At 45.5% G+C, this 12,888-nt stretch overlaps 1 protein-coding gene across 1 annotated transcript in view; it reads left to right on the top strand.

Moving 5' to 3' along the window:
* EML6 (EMAP like 6) overlaps positions 1–12,888 on the top strand; it is a gene marked incomplete at its 5' end in the record, with an annotated part of 220,528 nt that overhangs the window by 190,117 nt on the left and 17,523 nt on the right. The window contains one exon of the mRNA XM_080685637.1: positions 10,753–10,831. Within this exon, the coding sequence (XP_080541763.1) occupies positions 10,753–10,831 (79 nt within the window). The remainder of the gene's footprint in view (positions 1–10,752; positions 10,832–12,888) is intronic.

Below are 12,888 nucleotides of genomic sequence, written 5' to 3'. Positions count from 1 at the left end.
AGGGGAACAAGGGGGATGGGCAGCCTTGGGGATAGCAACAGCTGGAAGCCATTACCACACCTGGGCCAGGAGGGGTACAGGGAGGAAGCTGTTGCCAGACGGAGAACAGCTGCAGGAGTGGACCACATTATGAGAGCTGAGACCTGAGGGAGAGGGTTGAAGGTAACCAGCCTGAGGCCCAGCAAGGAGGTATCAGGAGAACAGATGGCGTTTTTTGCACCCTGTCCTCTGGTGCCTCTCTGGCGCTGAATCCAGTCAGAAGCTGAAGGCGAATCCAGTGGTGCAGTCCCCAGAGGCGGCCTTGGAGAGCAGAATGGTGGAGATATGAAAGGGTGCGTGGAAAATACCCAGCTCATTCTCCTTGAGTTTTTTTTTTCCCCCTAATGGAAACAGGTGTTGTTATCACAGAAAAGAACCTCAGGCCATTTTAATGTTAAACAGCAATTACTATCATTTGTAAACGCCTTTGAATATACACAGGTATTTATTGCCCAGTATTACAAAAGTGTATATACAATCAATTAAAGATGCCAGATCAATAAAACTTTACCCAGTTTAAGTGGAACAGTTTTGAGGAGCCTTGGCCTTGACACCACTGTTGGGGTGCCTCCAGCATCACGTTATAAAAGACTCTAGCCCACTAAGAAGTCTGACTTTTGTAATTGAAATTTCATATTCGCATTGCATGGTGATAGTCCCAGATAATTTTTAAAATAATGTTTAAACATCTTTAGCCCATCTTCAAAGGTTTTTATTTTCACACTAAGGAAACAAAAACCAGAAATTAGAAATTTACAACCATAGACATGTTTAGTGCCAATATCCGATATTCTTGTATGAATCAAATGATCATGCAACCCCAATTTTGCATTCTGTGTAACTGCATGATCACCACAGAGGTTAATCACCAGGCATTTCAAAAATAATTCATAGATAGGATCTAATAATGTCCCCATGTATAAGCTGTGGACTTTCATTAAAATCTAGATGAGCTGACCAACATTAGTCTTTCTAGCTGGACCTGGTGGGGCCATGGATTGTAACTTATTGTTAAATATCTGCTGTTTGACACATGTTCCTCATATCCTCCTCACCAATCTGCTTAGTCTAACCATCTACCTGGGGAATAGTAACAATTGAGCTTTTTATTTGATATATTCTGTTGAAACCTGGGACTTGCATTCAGAAAAAAAAAACTAAGTTGATAATGACAAGATACAAAATTAATACAAATGGAACTTGCTTTATGGAAACCAGCATATCAGTATTCACTATACTTTGTCTTTCTGCGTGGATGCAGTAACTCAGAGGTTGCTGTCTCAGTGCACCTGAGTCCACAGTCTATATTTTTTCAAGGCCTTTTATTAACAAGTGCTCAGGCTTTCCGCTTTCCGCTATCTATCCAGGGATGAGCAGGATTTAACCCCTTCTATTTCTACACCATCTTTAAAACATTATTTTACTTATTATTGCATTTTCTACCTTCTACTAAAATAGGGAAAATTCAAACCCTAGGTTTCTCCCCCGCCCGCCCCCCCCCCCCCCCCGACCCTCTCCCCAATCTTCTCACTACAGCAGCTGCATAACTTATGGCCACAACTCAAAAGTCCACACTGAGCAGATGTGTATTTTTTCCTTCCTTAGAAAGGCCTTGGGCTTGCAGCTAGCCTCTCCTGTTTATCTCAGATAGGGAAGGTCATCATCTCTCTTTAAAAACAAAAAAAGTCGGAAGTAGAAAAGTTGTTTTTTAACCCTTAATTGTATTATCTTAGCACAAGTTTAATGTAGTTTGCCTTAGAAATTATGATATTTATAGTTTCAGTCATCAATTTATTTTGGATATATCTGGTCTAGATATTCAGCTGCTTTGCCTGGCTGTGTAATATATACACAATCATTTTCTAAAAATAAGTTTCAAGAAATGATTATTTTGATACACTTATATCAATCAAGCTTCGTCTTAATTAAAGACTATTTGCTTTCCAGAAAGGGGGTCCTTAATACAGTTAGAAAATCATTTTTTAATTTCTGTCCTCTGAATATCTTTTTTTTTTCTAAATGACAAAGTTACAAGGTTCAGCTGACTATAAGGGATAATATTTAGTGCACATATTTTAAAGTAGAAATTCTCACAGTTAATTTTTATGTGAAATCAGTCTCCATCTTGGCCACTTTTTAGAGCAAAGGTTAGTGACAGATTTTTATATCAACTTTGTTATTACTGCTTTCTAACATTTGAAGCCTTTGACATATTCAGTCCTTCTTTTTTAGTTCTGTGTCTGTGACATTTACAAAAAGTGTTAGCTCAGTGAGAATCAAAGAAAAACTCAGCTCCCTTGGATTTTCTTTCACATTTAAAATCTCAGCAGGTGTCCAGTACTTACCTGAAAAATAGCTGGCTGCATCTGGCAAGGGCTTGAGGGAGTCCTTAGCTTTAACCTCACTTCTGGCACCAATCTGCTTGGTCACAATAGGACAGTGATGTGAATAATGGAAAGATGGCAGTGCAAAAGTTAGACATTGTGTTGTCTCTTTAATTGTAGAATGTATGGAAAGATACAGATACAGTTACATAAGGCAGGAGCCGACAGCATTGCCTCAGGCAGTCAATTTCCCAAATCCCCAGGGTCCCAAGGAAACAGACAATGATAGTCCCCACATGGGTGAATTCACAGGTTTTCCCGTGAAATGACCCCAAAATTCTACTCCAGCACTAGGGTTTTCCAAACTTTGTCTTAAACTGTGTTTACAGCTGCCTCAGGAAGGCCCTAAGAATTATCTTCTCCTACTCTCTCATATCCATTCCAAATCGATTTATACAGATTTATGTGCTTAGGCAAAAAGGAAGTCCTATAAAGACAGCTGTACACCCTGGGTTTATAAAGAAATGTTATCCAGGTTTTGTTTGTTTGTTTTTTCAGCCCCAAAATTAATATCTTTCTTTGATCCTTACTTAAGGTTTAGTCCTTACAATGTTCCCATTACATATATGGGAAAGGTTTAATGTCAGTCCCTTAATGTATGGTATTTAAAGCTCCACTGGGTTGTAAACTTTCCATTATACTTGGTTCCTTGAGGGTCCGCACTGTCTATCATGGTTACCACCACCTGCCTAACGCAGCGTCTTACACAAACTACATAGTAAACAGAGGAGTAGATGGGTGGGTGAATTAACTTAGCCTGCTTCTCTTAATATTGAAACTAATTAATTAATCTGTCCTCAAAATGGCCTACAAATCCATTCTTTGTCAACAACCTTTACCTTCATTTTGTTAGCATCTTAGGTGGTCTTCTCTTTGTGGGGAATTGTGTGACCCTGTGTAGAATCCAGTGATGTCCCAGCTGGCCCTGGGACTGCTCTTGGTTAAATGAGTTTTTTAATCTTCATACCATCTGTCTGTTAGAAATTAAAATGTTTATTTGGTTTAAATTTCAGTAATCCAAGGTCAAAAGAACTGAAAAGGAAAGTCTGTATTATTGTAGCCATCACACCTATTTTTACAGACAAAGCTTCCTTGTCGGCAGATTTGCAGTGAAACAAAGAATATTCTCATTGGTGGCAAAGTTTGAAAATGTTGGAAACGTTTAGATACCTGTCCCTGATTTGAAACAAATCGTCATCTATCTAGTGGTAACCCCACTTTTTTTCTAAATGTTTATGCTATTTTTAAGGGCAGAAACCACTGGGAGAACCTGCCCTCAATTAAAAAAAGAAGAAAAAAAGCTTTATTTAATCAGTAAATTCACATTTCAACTTTGCCTGAGGAGCACCAGGAAGCAGACCATGCTTCCCTCCAGGGTGATGTCAACACATAAACAGCCCAGTTCTCCTGGCACATTCCTCAGCTCTGCAGGCCTGACAGAGGCCCTTTGTCACCACTGATCAATAGCTGCTTTGTGAGTTTATATTGTTAGAGTTGCTAAGAACTGACAACCTTGCTAGCAGGTGCTACTGAGTTTAATAGACTGAGATCTGTCAAAACTGCTATATCCTATCTTGACGCTTGGTCCAGTAAATGGGGAGGAACCTCTAATTCTGCATTTCAACCCCCTTTGTGATGATAGAGTGACCTTAAATAGCAGGAGTTAGTACAGAGACCTGCTGGTGCATATATGTTGAGTGTATGTGAAGCTCAAACCTCACATCATAGGGCAAACAGGAAGGGGTGTCCCTGCTCCTCCAGAGCGTTCTCTCTCAGCTAAATTCTCCTTCCCGTTGCCCCTGGGTTTGGTGAGAGTTCTACATTCAACTGCTCTGAGTATCTATTACACCCTGAAACGCTGAAATTAATCATTTTTAAGGCCCACTGTCTAGCTATGTAACTCCACCAGAAGTTGAATAGTTAGTTGATTTTTAAAGGGAATGTAATGTTACCATCATAAATGATTTCTTTATTCAAACCTCTTGATTTTCTGTTGTTTGAAGCAAAGTAATGATGTCTATGTAATGGAAAATTAAACCTGCCATTCATTAGAGAAGAGTTTCCTTTTTATTGTAAAAAATGTGGCAGGCCATAGAAATCCAGAGGTAAAGTGCTATAAATGTTTTTTTTTTTAAATATTTATGCACCTAGGAAATCATATTCCTACAGTATAATCAGTTGACCCAAAAGCACTCACTTATCACAAGTAGGTAAGCGCTTTTCTCTGGAAAGGGAACGTCTCTTAGAAGACAGTGGCAGAGTTGGGTCCAATTATTTTAATCCAGTCTCCAGACATCTCTGAGATATCCAGTTGGAGGGAATGGATACTACTGGGGTCGTTTACCTTGCCTCTCCTACTGTTGTGTGGTCGTGATTTGGTAACTGATGAGGTATTTGCAGAAGCAATTGTTAGGGTGCACGATTTGTGCCCCTTGAAATGATGTTATTGGGTGTAAGGTGGGATCAGGGTGCTTTTTATAGGTGTGTTTAAATATATTGGCATGCTTTTAAACTAGCCCCACCCACTCCTTGAAGTTCATGTTATGCTCTGCCTTCTTCCACCCTTCCTTCCTGTCATTTATCAACTTCGTGTTTCTGAGGAGTTCAGGTAATAGTCAACTGGTCAACCTCAGCTCCTGCCATGACATGAGTTACATTGTTACCCATAGTGCCTCTCTTCTTCAATGACTTAATCTTATCTCCTTTAGATTTGTCATTCTCAGTACACCCTCTCTTCATCCTCATTATGACATCCAGTGCCTAGACACCACCATTTTTTTCTAGGTTCATCAGCTCCCTCCTGGCCTCATTTTTTTGCCTGACTAAATGTCATTCTTCCAATCCTCTTAGCTCTTCACCCGTATATTTCTCCTACAACCCATCTCTTCACTCTTCTGACTAGAAAGTGACATCCGTGCAGATTGCCTCACCAGAGTCTGCTCATTCATTTTCATTCTTGTCTTTGGTTGGCTCCCTTTGCTACCCAATCAGCAGTCAGACAGATCTTTGTCCCCCTCTTCAACCTTCTGCCTAAACCCTACCCCCTCCACTCCTGGCAGATGGCTTTTCTAATCTCCTTCACTGAGAAAACAGAAGCCAATGAGAGTGAACTGTACTTTTATACTCATTTCTGTCTCCTCTATCTTGCCTCCCATCCTCCACCCCACATAAACTACTCACCTCCTTTCTTCTCAGAGGAAGTGAATCTCTCCTCCTGTTCAGCCCCCCACTGTCCGAGCTCCCTCATCATCTCTCCTCTGTCACTCCCCTTAGCTAGATCCATGTCCGAAGCCAAGGAACACAGTCCAGTCTCTCCCATCCACATCCAGCTCTCTTTAAGAAAAAAAAAAAATCCTTCGACTTATTTTATACACTGACATGTATATCCCCACCTTCACCTTCCCTCCCTTTTTTCCTTCTCATCCAGGTTTCACCAAGCCTCTCCTTCACTCTCTAGCCCATTCCATCTGTCTTCTGCTGTCCATTCTGCTGACATGGTGACTTCCTAATTCCCAAGTCCAATCCACTTCCTCTTCCTGCCTCTCCAACCATTCCTTCTCAGTGTCCCATCTCTGCTTCCTCTTCCAGCCCCTCACATGCTGATGGTTCTCAGGGTTTCACCCTTGGCCACCCTCTCTTTGTACCCTGATTAAGCTCATGTATTCCACCCATTGGGGGATGATTCCCAAGGTCCTAAATCTCTTTGAGTCCCACCTCTCAGTTGAACTTCCAACTAGTATAGCCAACCCGCAGATATCCAACATGTGTCACACCATTTGTCACACCAAAATTGAACTCATTGTCTTTCCTTATAAATCTTCTCCTGTTGCAGTCAGTGGTGCCACCATCTACCCAGATGCCCAAGCAAAAAACTGGTATTCCAGTTGAATTGCTCTTCCTCCTTTATCCATTAGAGCTAATCAGAGTCCTTGAAGTCTGTTTCACCAACATTTCTTTGAATAGTCACTTGTTTCCTTCTCCACAACCACTGCATTAGTCAAGATCTTTATCATCCCTCCCTTGGACTATTATAGTAGCCTCTTCAATGGTTCCCTTACTCATGGTTCCCTTCACTCCATCCTTTATGCCCTCAATTTTTCACCCAAATAAATTGATATTTGCCTAAAATGGCCATGTCTGAGACTATATCCCCACTTTTTTAAGGATTGTGTTATAGGCTTTAGTCAAGAGCATTTGTAAGATGGGAGGCCCTGGGGTCACCCATAGTTCTCCTGTCTGACTCCCTTCTACTCCAGTTCACCACTGAGCAGCTCTACAGATGGTTCTGGAAGACATAAAAATACAATTAACATAATCCACTTCCTTTGGTTTTGATGATAGAGAGCCCCCCATGGCTTTGGACACTTTTCCTAAACCTGGACATATCCTAGAACAGTGGTCGGCAAACTCATTAGTCAACAGAGCCAAATATCAACAGTACAACGATTGAAATTTCTTTTGAGAGCCAAATTTTTTAAACTTAAACTTCTTCTAACACCACTTCTTCAAAATAGACTCGCCCAGGCTGTGGTATTTTGTGGAAGAGCCACACTCAAGGGGCCAAAGAGCCGCATGTGGCTTGCAAGCTGCAGTTTGCCGACCACTGTCCTACAACATTGGTTCTCTTCTTCCCTCCCTCCCTCCCTCCCTCCCTCCCTCCCTCCTTCTCCACAGACATCTTTGACAATCTGATCAAAGCATGCTCCCTTCTCCCAGAAAGATGCACATGTGCAAACACGATTTGGCATGAGTGCCAGGGTTTTCACTGAGCCCCTGAGCCCTTCCATGGGGTGATGGCTCTTGTTTGTGGACAATTCTAAACAGTCTCCAGATCATCCACTGGTTTCCATCTAAAACCAAGAGGAAGAGTCACTTGGTTTCCCTAGACATGTTGAAAACTCTTGGAGCATTTTTATAGCACATTTTGGAATATAATGACATTTCCTCCAATGACACTTGGAACATTGTCTGACTAACAACACTAAAAACAATTTCAAACTTGCATTTCTTGGCTCAGTGTAGTTGAGTTCCTTCATACCCACAGCCTCTTTATAGAAGCTGCTTGGAACCACTTTGTTTCTCACTGGATTTCCAAGCCTGACTCCCCCGTCGGCTATCAGGCTGTGACTGCTTTTCCTCTCTTCCTTGGTCATTTCAGAAGCTTCCTTAGGACCCTAGGCTCTGCACAACTCAGGTCAGCACACGCTCTGCCAGCCCAGCAGCCCAGGGAGGAGGCAAAAAGGAGCAGGCACCCAGGCATTGGCCACCCTTCGGTGCCTTTTGTAGGGTGAGGGCCTATGTCAGGGAACACTCCACAACTTCACGGGAGTCTAAGCTTCCTCTTCTGCAGTCCAGCTGCTGGCCAATGAGGTAACAGCAGGGACTGGCCTTCCCTGCCCACAGAATGTGCCGTTTCCATAGGGGACACGAGGGCACGAGGTGGTGACTCTACCCCAGGCAGTGCGGTGTGTCTTCAGCAGCCCACACCCCCAGCACTGGGCGTGAATAGGGCTGCCTCCTTACTTAGCATCCAGGCACACGCCCGAGTTCACAGGCCTCTCCTTGGGGTTCCTGTTGTCACCCTTTCTTCCTTGGCAAAGCTTCTCTCCCGCTCTCAGGAGCCCAAGCTAGTCCATTGTCCTCTCTCGGGATTATCCAATTTGTTTGCTCTCTTGCCAGGCTCCCTCCTCAAATTTCTTGCCCAGTGGAAGCTCTCCTGCTCCTTGGTCTCCCTGGAAGTCTTCAAAGCCCCACTTGCCTAGGAGGCCTCTTTGTGTCTGGGTTCCTTCCACCTCCAACCCCCACTCCTCACCGTCCAACTCTTAACCTTTCTGAGTGTCCCTGCTGACTCCCGATGGCACTCACCTGCTTCCTCGCTCTCCCCCCCCCATCCTGTGTGCCAGCTGGAAACAGCCAGCTACAAAGACTTCATTGGACGGAGCCATGAGGGAATGCTCTCTTGCGCTCTGCCCTTTCCTACCTCAGCAAAGCCAGGGCCAGGTTTCCCGTGGACTCTCAGAGCTGCGGAAAAATGCTAACCCTCCAGCCTTCGGCTGTGTTTGAAATGTTTGGCAGTCCCTCCCATGTCTGATGTTACGAACACTGTTTAGAGATGCCCGGAGAGAAGCCTTTAATGCTTGTATTGTGTTTTAACTTGCTTTCCTTTGGAGGCAGGGAATTGTCAAGTAAGTACTCACAGCACTCTGCCAAAGGCCCGGTGTTCGGTGAGCATCCAGCACTAAGCGTTCATGCAGAGCCCACCTCCGCCAAGGGTCTAGACTCAGTCCGCTGAGTTTGCCACCACGCAGGTTTCTCCCTTTTGCCCCCTCATCTTCAGTGTTGAGGCGATGCAGCTGTAAACATGTGCTTGTGAATATGAAGGAAACATTCTGAGATGGCTTTACTTTTCTGTTTTTAACTGAAAATCAAGGTGAAAAAAAGCATCTGCGGGGTTGCCACTGCGTGTGTACATATATACACATCGCATGTATATATTAATACACAGTGTCTGTGCTTGCATACTCTATACACGCTGTATAATATGTGTCATATTATACAACCCTGTGTGCCCTGAAGACGAGCCCTGCGTTGAGTCTCAGATTCCGCCTTACGAACCATGCTGCAGTCCCAGCGCCCCGTGCGCCCATCGCAGACCCTGGCTTGCTTTTGTCATAACTGAAACCTTCTTAGGGGAAAGAAGAAACCCACGGATTTCATTTGAAAGTCCCACTAAAACAGAAGAAAGAGCAGATGTCCTGGGAAGCGATAATTAATGTGAAGGAAGTGTCTAATTGCGAGAACTGGCAAGCCCCCGCCTCCTGGTTTCGCCCCATGTGGCGGCGATAACGTCAGCCGGGGGTGTCCTTTTGCAGAGATATGCTCGCTACCCGTTCTTCCGTGCTGACGATAATGCCATGGGATCCAGTGATCACTTATGATTACATAACATGTTTTGATTGAAGAGTTTCGGAGAAAATAAAGGTAGCTTGTTTGTTTTCCCCCGGCACAGAAATGCAAACAGTTCCAGCAGGCAAGCTGCCCTACCGAGAAACACGGGGAATTATTAGGATAAATTATGAGTTGAACTTGATTCGAAAACAAAGCATCCATTGTGCATAGCTCCCAGCGCCATCCAGGAGGACGGGGTTGTTTTGCCGACAGCACGCTTGTCCCCAGCACACTCGCAAACCAGCAGAGTCCCCAGGCGCATTCGCGAGCGTGCGTGGGAAGCATTGACAAGGCTTCCTTTTTTCTCCCCATTCTGTAGGCGCTTTAGTGCAGAGTTTGCCCAGAGACGCCAGGGTATGAGCTTTCTGAATTTGTAGACGGGTGCACTCTTTCATTTCTGTTTTAGTTCTTGGCTGGCATGCCCGGGAAGCATGGTTTGTGCCGTGCAGGAATGTCTGTTCACTTGGAAAGTGCTTGTGCATGAATGAGGTGCTTGCTAATGCCACTCTCACTGTACTAAGTTTCACACTTGGCTTTGTTTGCTGCTTCCAAGGGGATCAAGGTAATCCTTTCTCTTCACCTAACCCACGAGCAATGGATTCGGAATGTGCGGTGGGGCTGGTGCCGGTCTCCCCTCCCCATCCATGGTTTCCTAGACTCCAATAGGTCGATTTAAAGGAACCCCAGGTTACCCAAAATTGGCCGACTCCTATGAGAGTCCATGAGGGCTCCGCCATGATAAAATCTCCGAAGTAAATTGAGCGGCCCAGATCTCCAAAACTGAGAAGGTAAAAGCAACCTCTGCTATGATGGTAGCAGTGGAACTAGGCCAGAGCCCTGAGGGACCAAGCAGAGTGGGTCTCTGTTTTTGACCTCTTGCTTCCTGCTGGCCCTCTTGTGTGGTGAGAACCACCTGAGTTCATGGCTCCCAGGCCTGGCTTGTAAGTCCCACTGCTCACCATGCTGTGATTTTTCACTACCTAATGCCAAACAATTTTGACACATCCTGTCTGAGAAATGGCCAGCAGGTTCAGGAAGCACAGCCTCTGCCTTCTCATGCTCAGGCTCCTCTTTGGTGTTAAAGTCAGCCATTGGCTCACGTGGATTTCCCGGCCCCCGGGAGGGAGGGACTGACCCCCAACGGCCACCTCAGTGCCTGCGAACCAAGGCCCCATTATACAGGACCCTTAATGTCAGAAGCTTTTCAGGGGGTGGGTGGAGGTGGGCCAGGGGGGAAGACAGAATAAGCCTAGGTGGAGGGTCCTCTGGGGGGTGGGGGGGAGACAGGGAAGGAGCTGGCCCTGGCCTTTGCTAGACACACCTGACAAGCAAGCTTGCTGCCTTTGGTCAACACTGTTTCTCCTGGCCAATTTCTGTCTAGACCACCCGTCAGCAGAGCAGCTCCCCAGCCTGAGAAACTCCAGAAGAACAACATCACCAAGAAAAAGAAACTGGTTGAGGTGAGGAGGTTAAACACTTTTGCTTTTAACTGGATATTGATGTTCAGACACCTGGCGGACATTACCATCTGCAGGTCCCTTCAAGGGAACCTGGATGGATCCGATGGCTCTCATTCCTTCTCCCTCCTATGCAGCATTGTGTCCCCCATCCCACTGCATCCCATTCCCTCAGCCCTGCCCCTGGTCCTATCAGTACTAACTCCAAAATGTCCCATGTCCTTCAAATCTGGTTCCTTTTTCCTATACTGGTACCACTCAGGGAGAGTGGGAGTTTATTCACTGTCCGTTGTTTGAGTACTCACCCTGCACCAGGTACTATGCTTCACACCTAGGAGGTAAGACTTTCATTGTTTCCATTTTGCAAAGGAGCACCTGAGCTCAGGGCATTTCAGAGACCTGTTAGGCCCCCTGCCCAAGGTCACCAAGCCAGTAAGTGGCGAGGGGTGTGGACTCAGTGGTTGAGACTTAGGATGGTGGCGCTGGTAACCTGCTGATTTCTGGGAGAGGCCTCCTAATGTTCTTCCCATCCTCGGACGTCCCTCTCTCTCATGCCCTGCTGCCCGCAGAGTCCGCTCTTTGAAATATAACTTCACGTTTCACCCTGGTATTGAGATTCAGTCGATTCCCACACCCCGGCTGATTGGGATTCAAATGAATGGGTTCAGAACTTTACCAGGAGCTACCGTTCAAGCTCATCTCCCGTCATTCTCACTGTAACATAAATCTCCACTCCCACCCCCATTGCTTAGTGGTCCTGGAGCTGCCTTGGGCTTTCACGCCCCTGATTAGAACATCTCAAGCTCCATTCAGATTGGAAGCACCTCCTCCTGCCCCACACCTTGGTCCTTCCAGGCTCTTTGCTGACATCACTTACCTGATGCTCTTCACCCTGAACCCTCCTGCACCCTGCCCGGTCCCTGCCACACGCCCTGCTGCCATTATTTGTGGCTCAGCAATCACCCGTACTAGACTGTGAACTCACGGAGGTCAGAAAAATCCATCTTCAAATTTCATTGGAAAAGGAGTTTGCTGGGGGGATTTATCATGGAACCCAGCACAGGTCAGGAAATACAGCTGAGCTTCAGGAGAGACAAGATCCAGGAGCTGAAAAGCCATCATAAGCCAAGATGGTGCCTTCGTCTACCCAACTGTGCGTCTCACGCAGTCTCCTCTTTTTCTGCAGACTTTTTTAACTGCTTTGGTGGACTTCGGGTGCTACTCAGCACCCGAGTTTACATCTCCTCAGTTAATTAAACAGCCAGGTCTACCAGTGTCCCCAGTTCTAAATTCCTGGGAGAAGCCATATGATTGGCCCAGCTTGAGTCAGTTGTCCACTAGGACAGGGGGTTACATAATTACACACACACAGTTCTGGGGAACACAAGCGGGTAGTGAGGGGATGGGGGGAACTGAAGGCTGGGCAGACGTTCGGTAAGTTGAAAGGAAGAGAAGATGAGAGAGATTTTTAAAAGCAAAGTCATAAAGATAGGAACGCTCATGGTACATGGCTAAATAGATAAGTCGGCCTGACCAAGGAGTACAGGAGATGTGTGTAGGGGCTAATTGTACCAACTTAAGGAATTTGGGCTTTTCCCCATAGGCAGCGAGAGTTAGCAGATGCTGTTGAGTAAGGAGATGGTGTGGTGTTTTAGGAGAATTAATCTGATGTCTGCAATTGGTGAGCTTCGGAGAAAGAAAAGGCCAGAATCAGAGATCATGGAAAAAAGGAACTCGCCACTTCTTACTCTCATTTCCCACCAACCAGCATAGCGCCTGGCACGGAGGCACTGCCAACAATACATGTGCGTCAGATTGAATTAGGAGCTCGTCTGATCTGTCTCAGCCACTGTTCTTTGTCATGGGAGACAAGACAGGAAGAAGAGAAAGACTATAAACCCAGCACAGTGTTTAGTTGTTGGAAAAAAAATGCAAATTCTGTAGAAACTTTGTAGGGCGTGCACCCAGCAACAGAATGAGCATGGCATTTGCTTCCTTGTTCTGCTCTGCCAGGCCCAGCTGCGTGTGTGGGAATCAGAGCAAATCTCGGAGCCACCATT

This window comes from Plecotus auritus, assembly GCF_963455305.1.
Source record: "Plecotus auritus genome assembly, chromosome: 8".
Taxonomy (NCBI): Eukaryota; Metazoa; Chordata; class Mammalia; order Chiroptera; family Vespertilionidae; genus Plecotus; species Plecotus auritus.
This window is presented reverse-complemented; position numbering and strand designations above follow the sequence as displayed.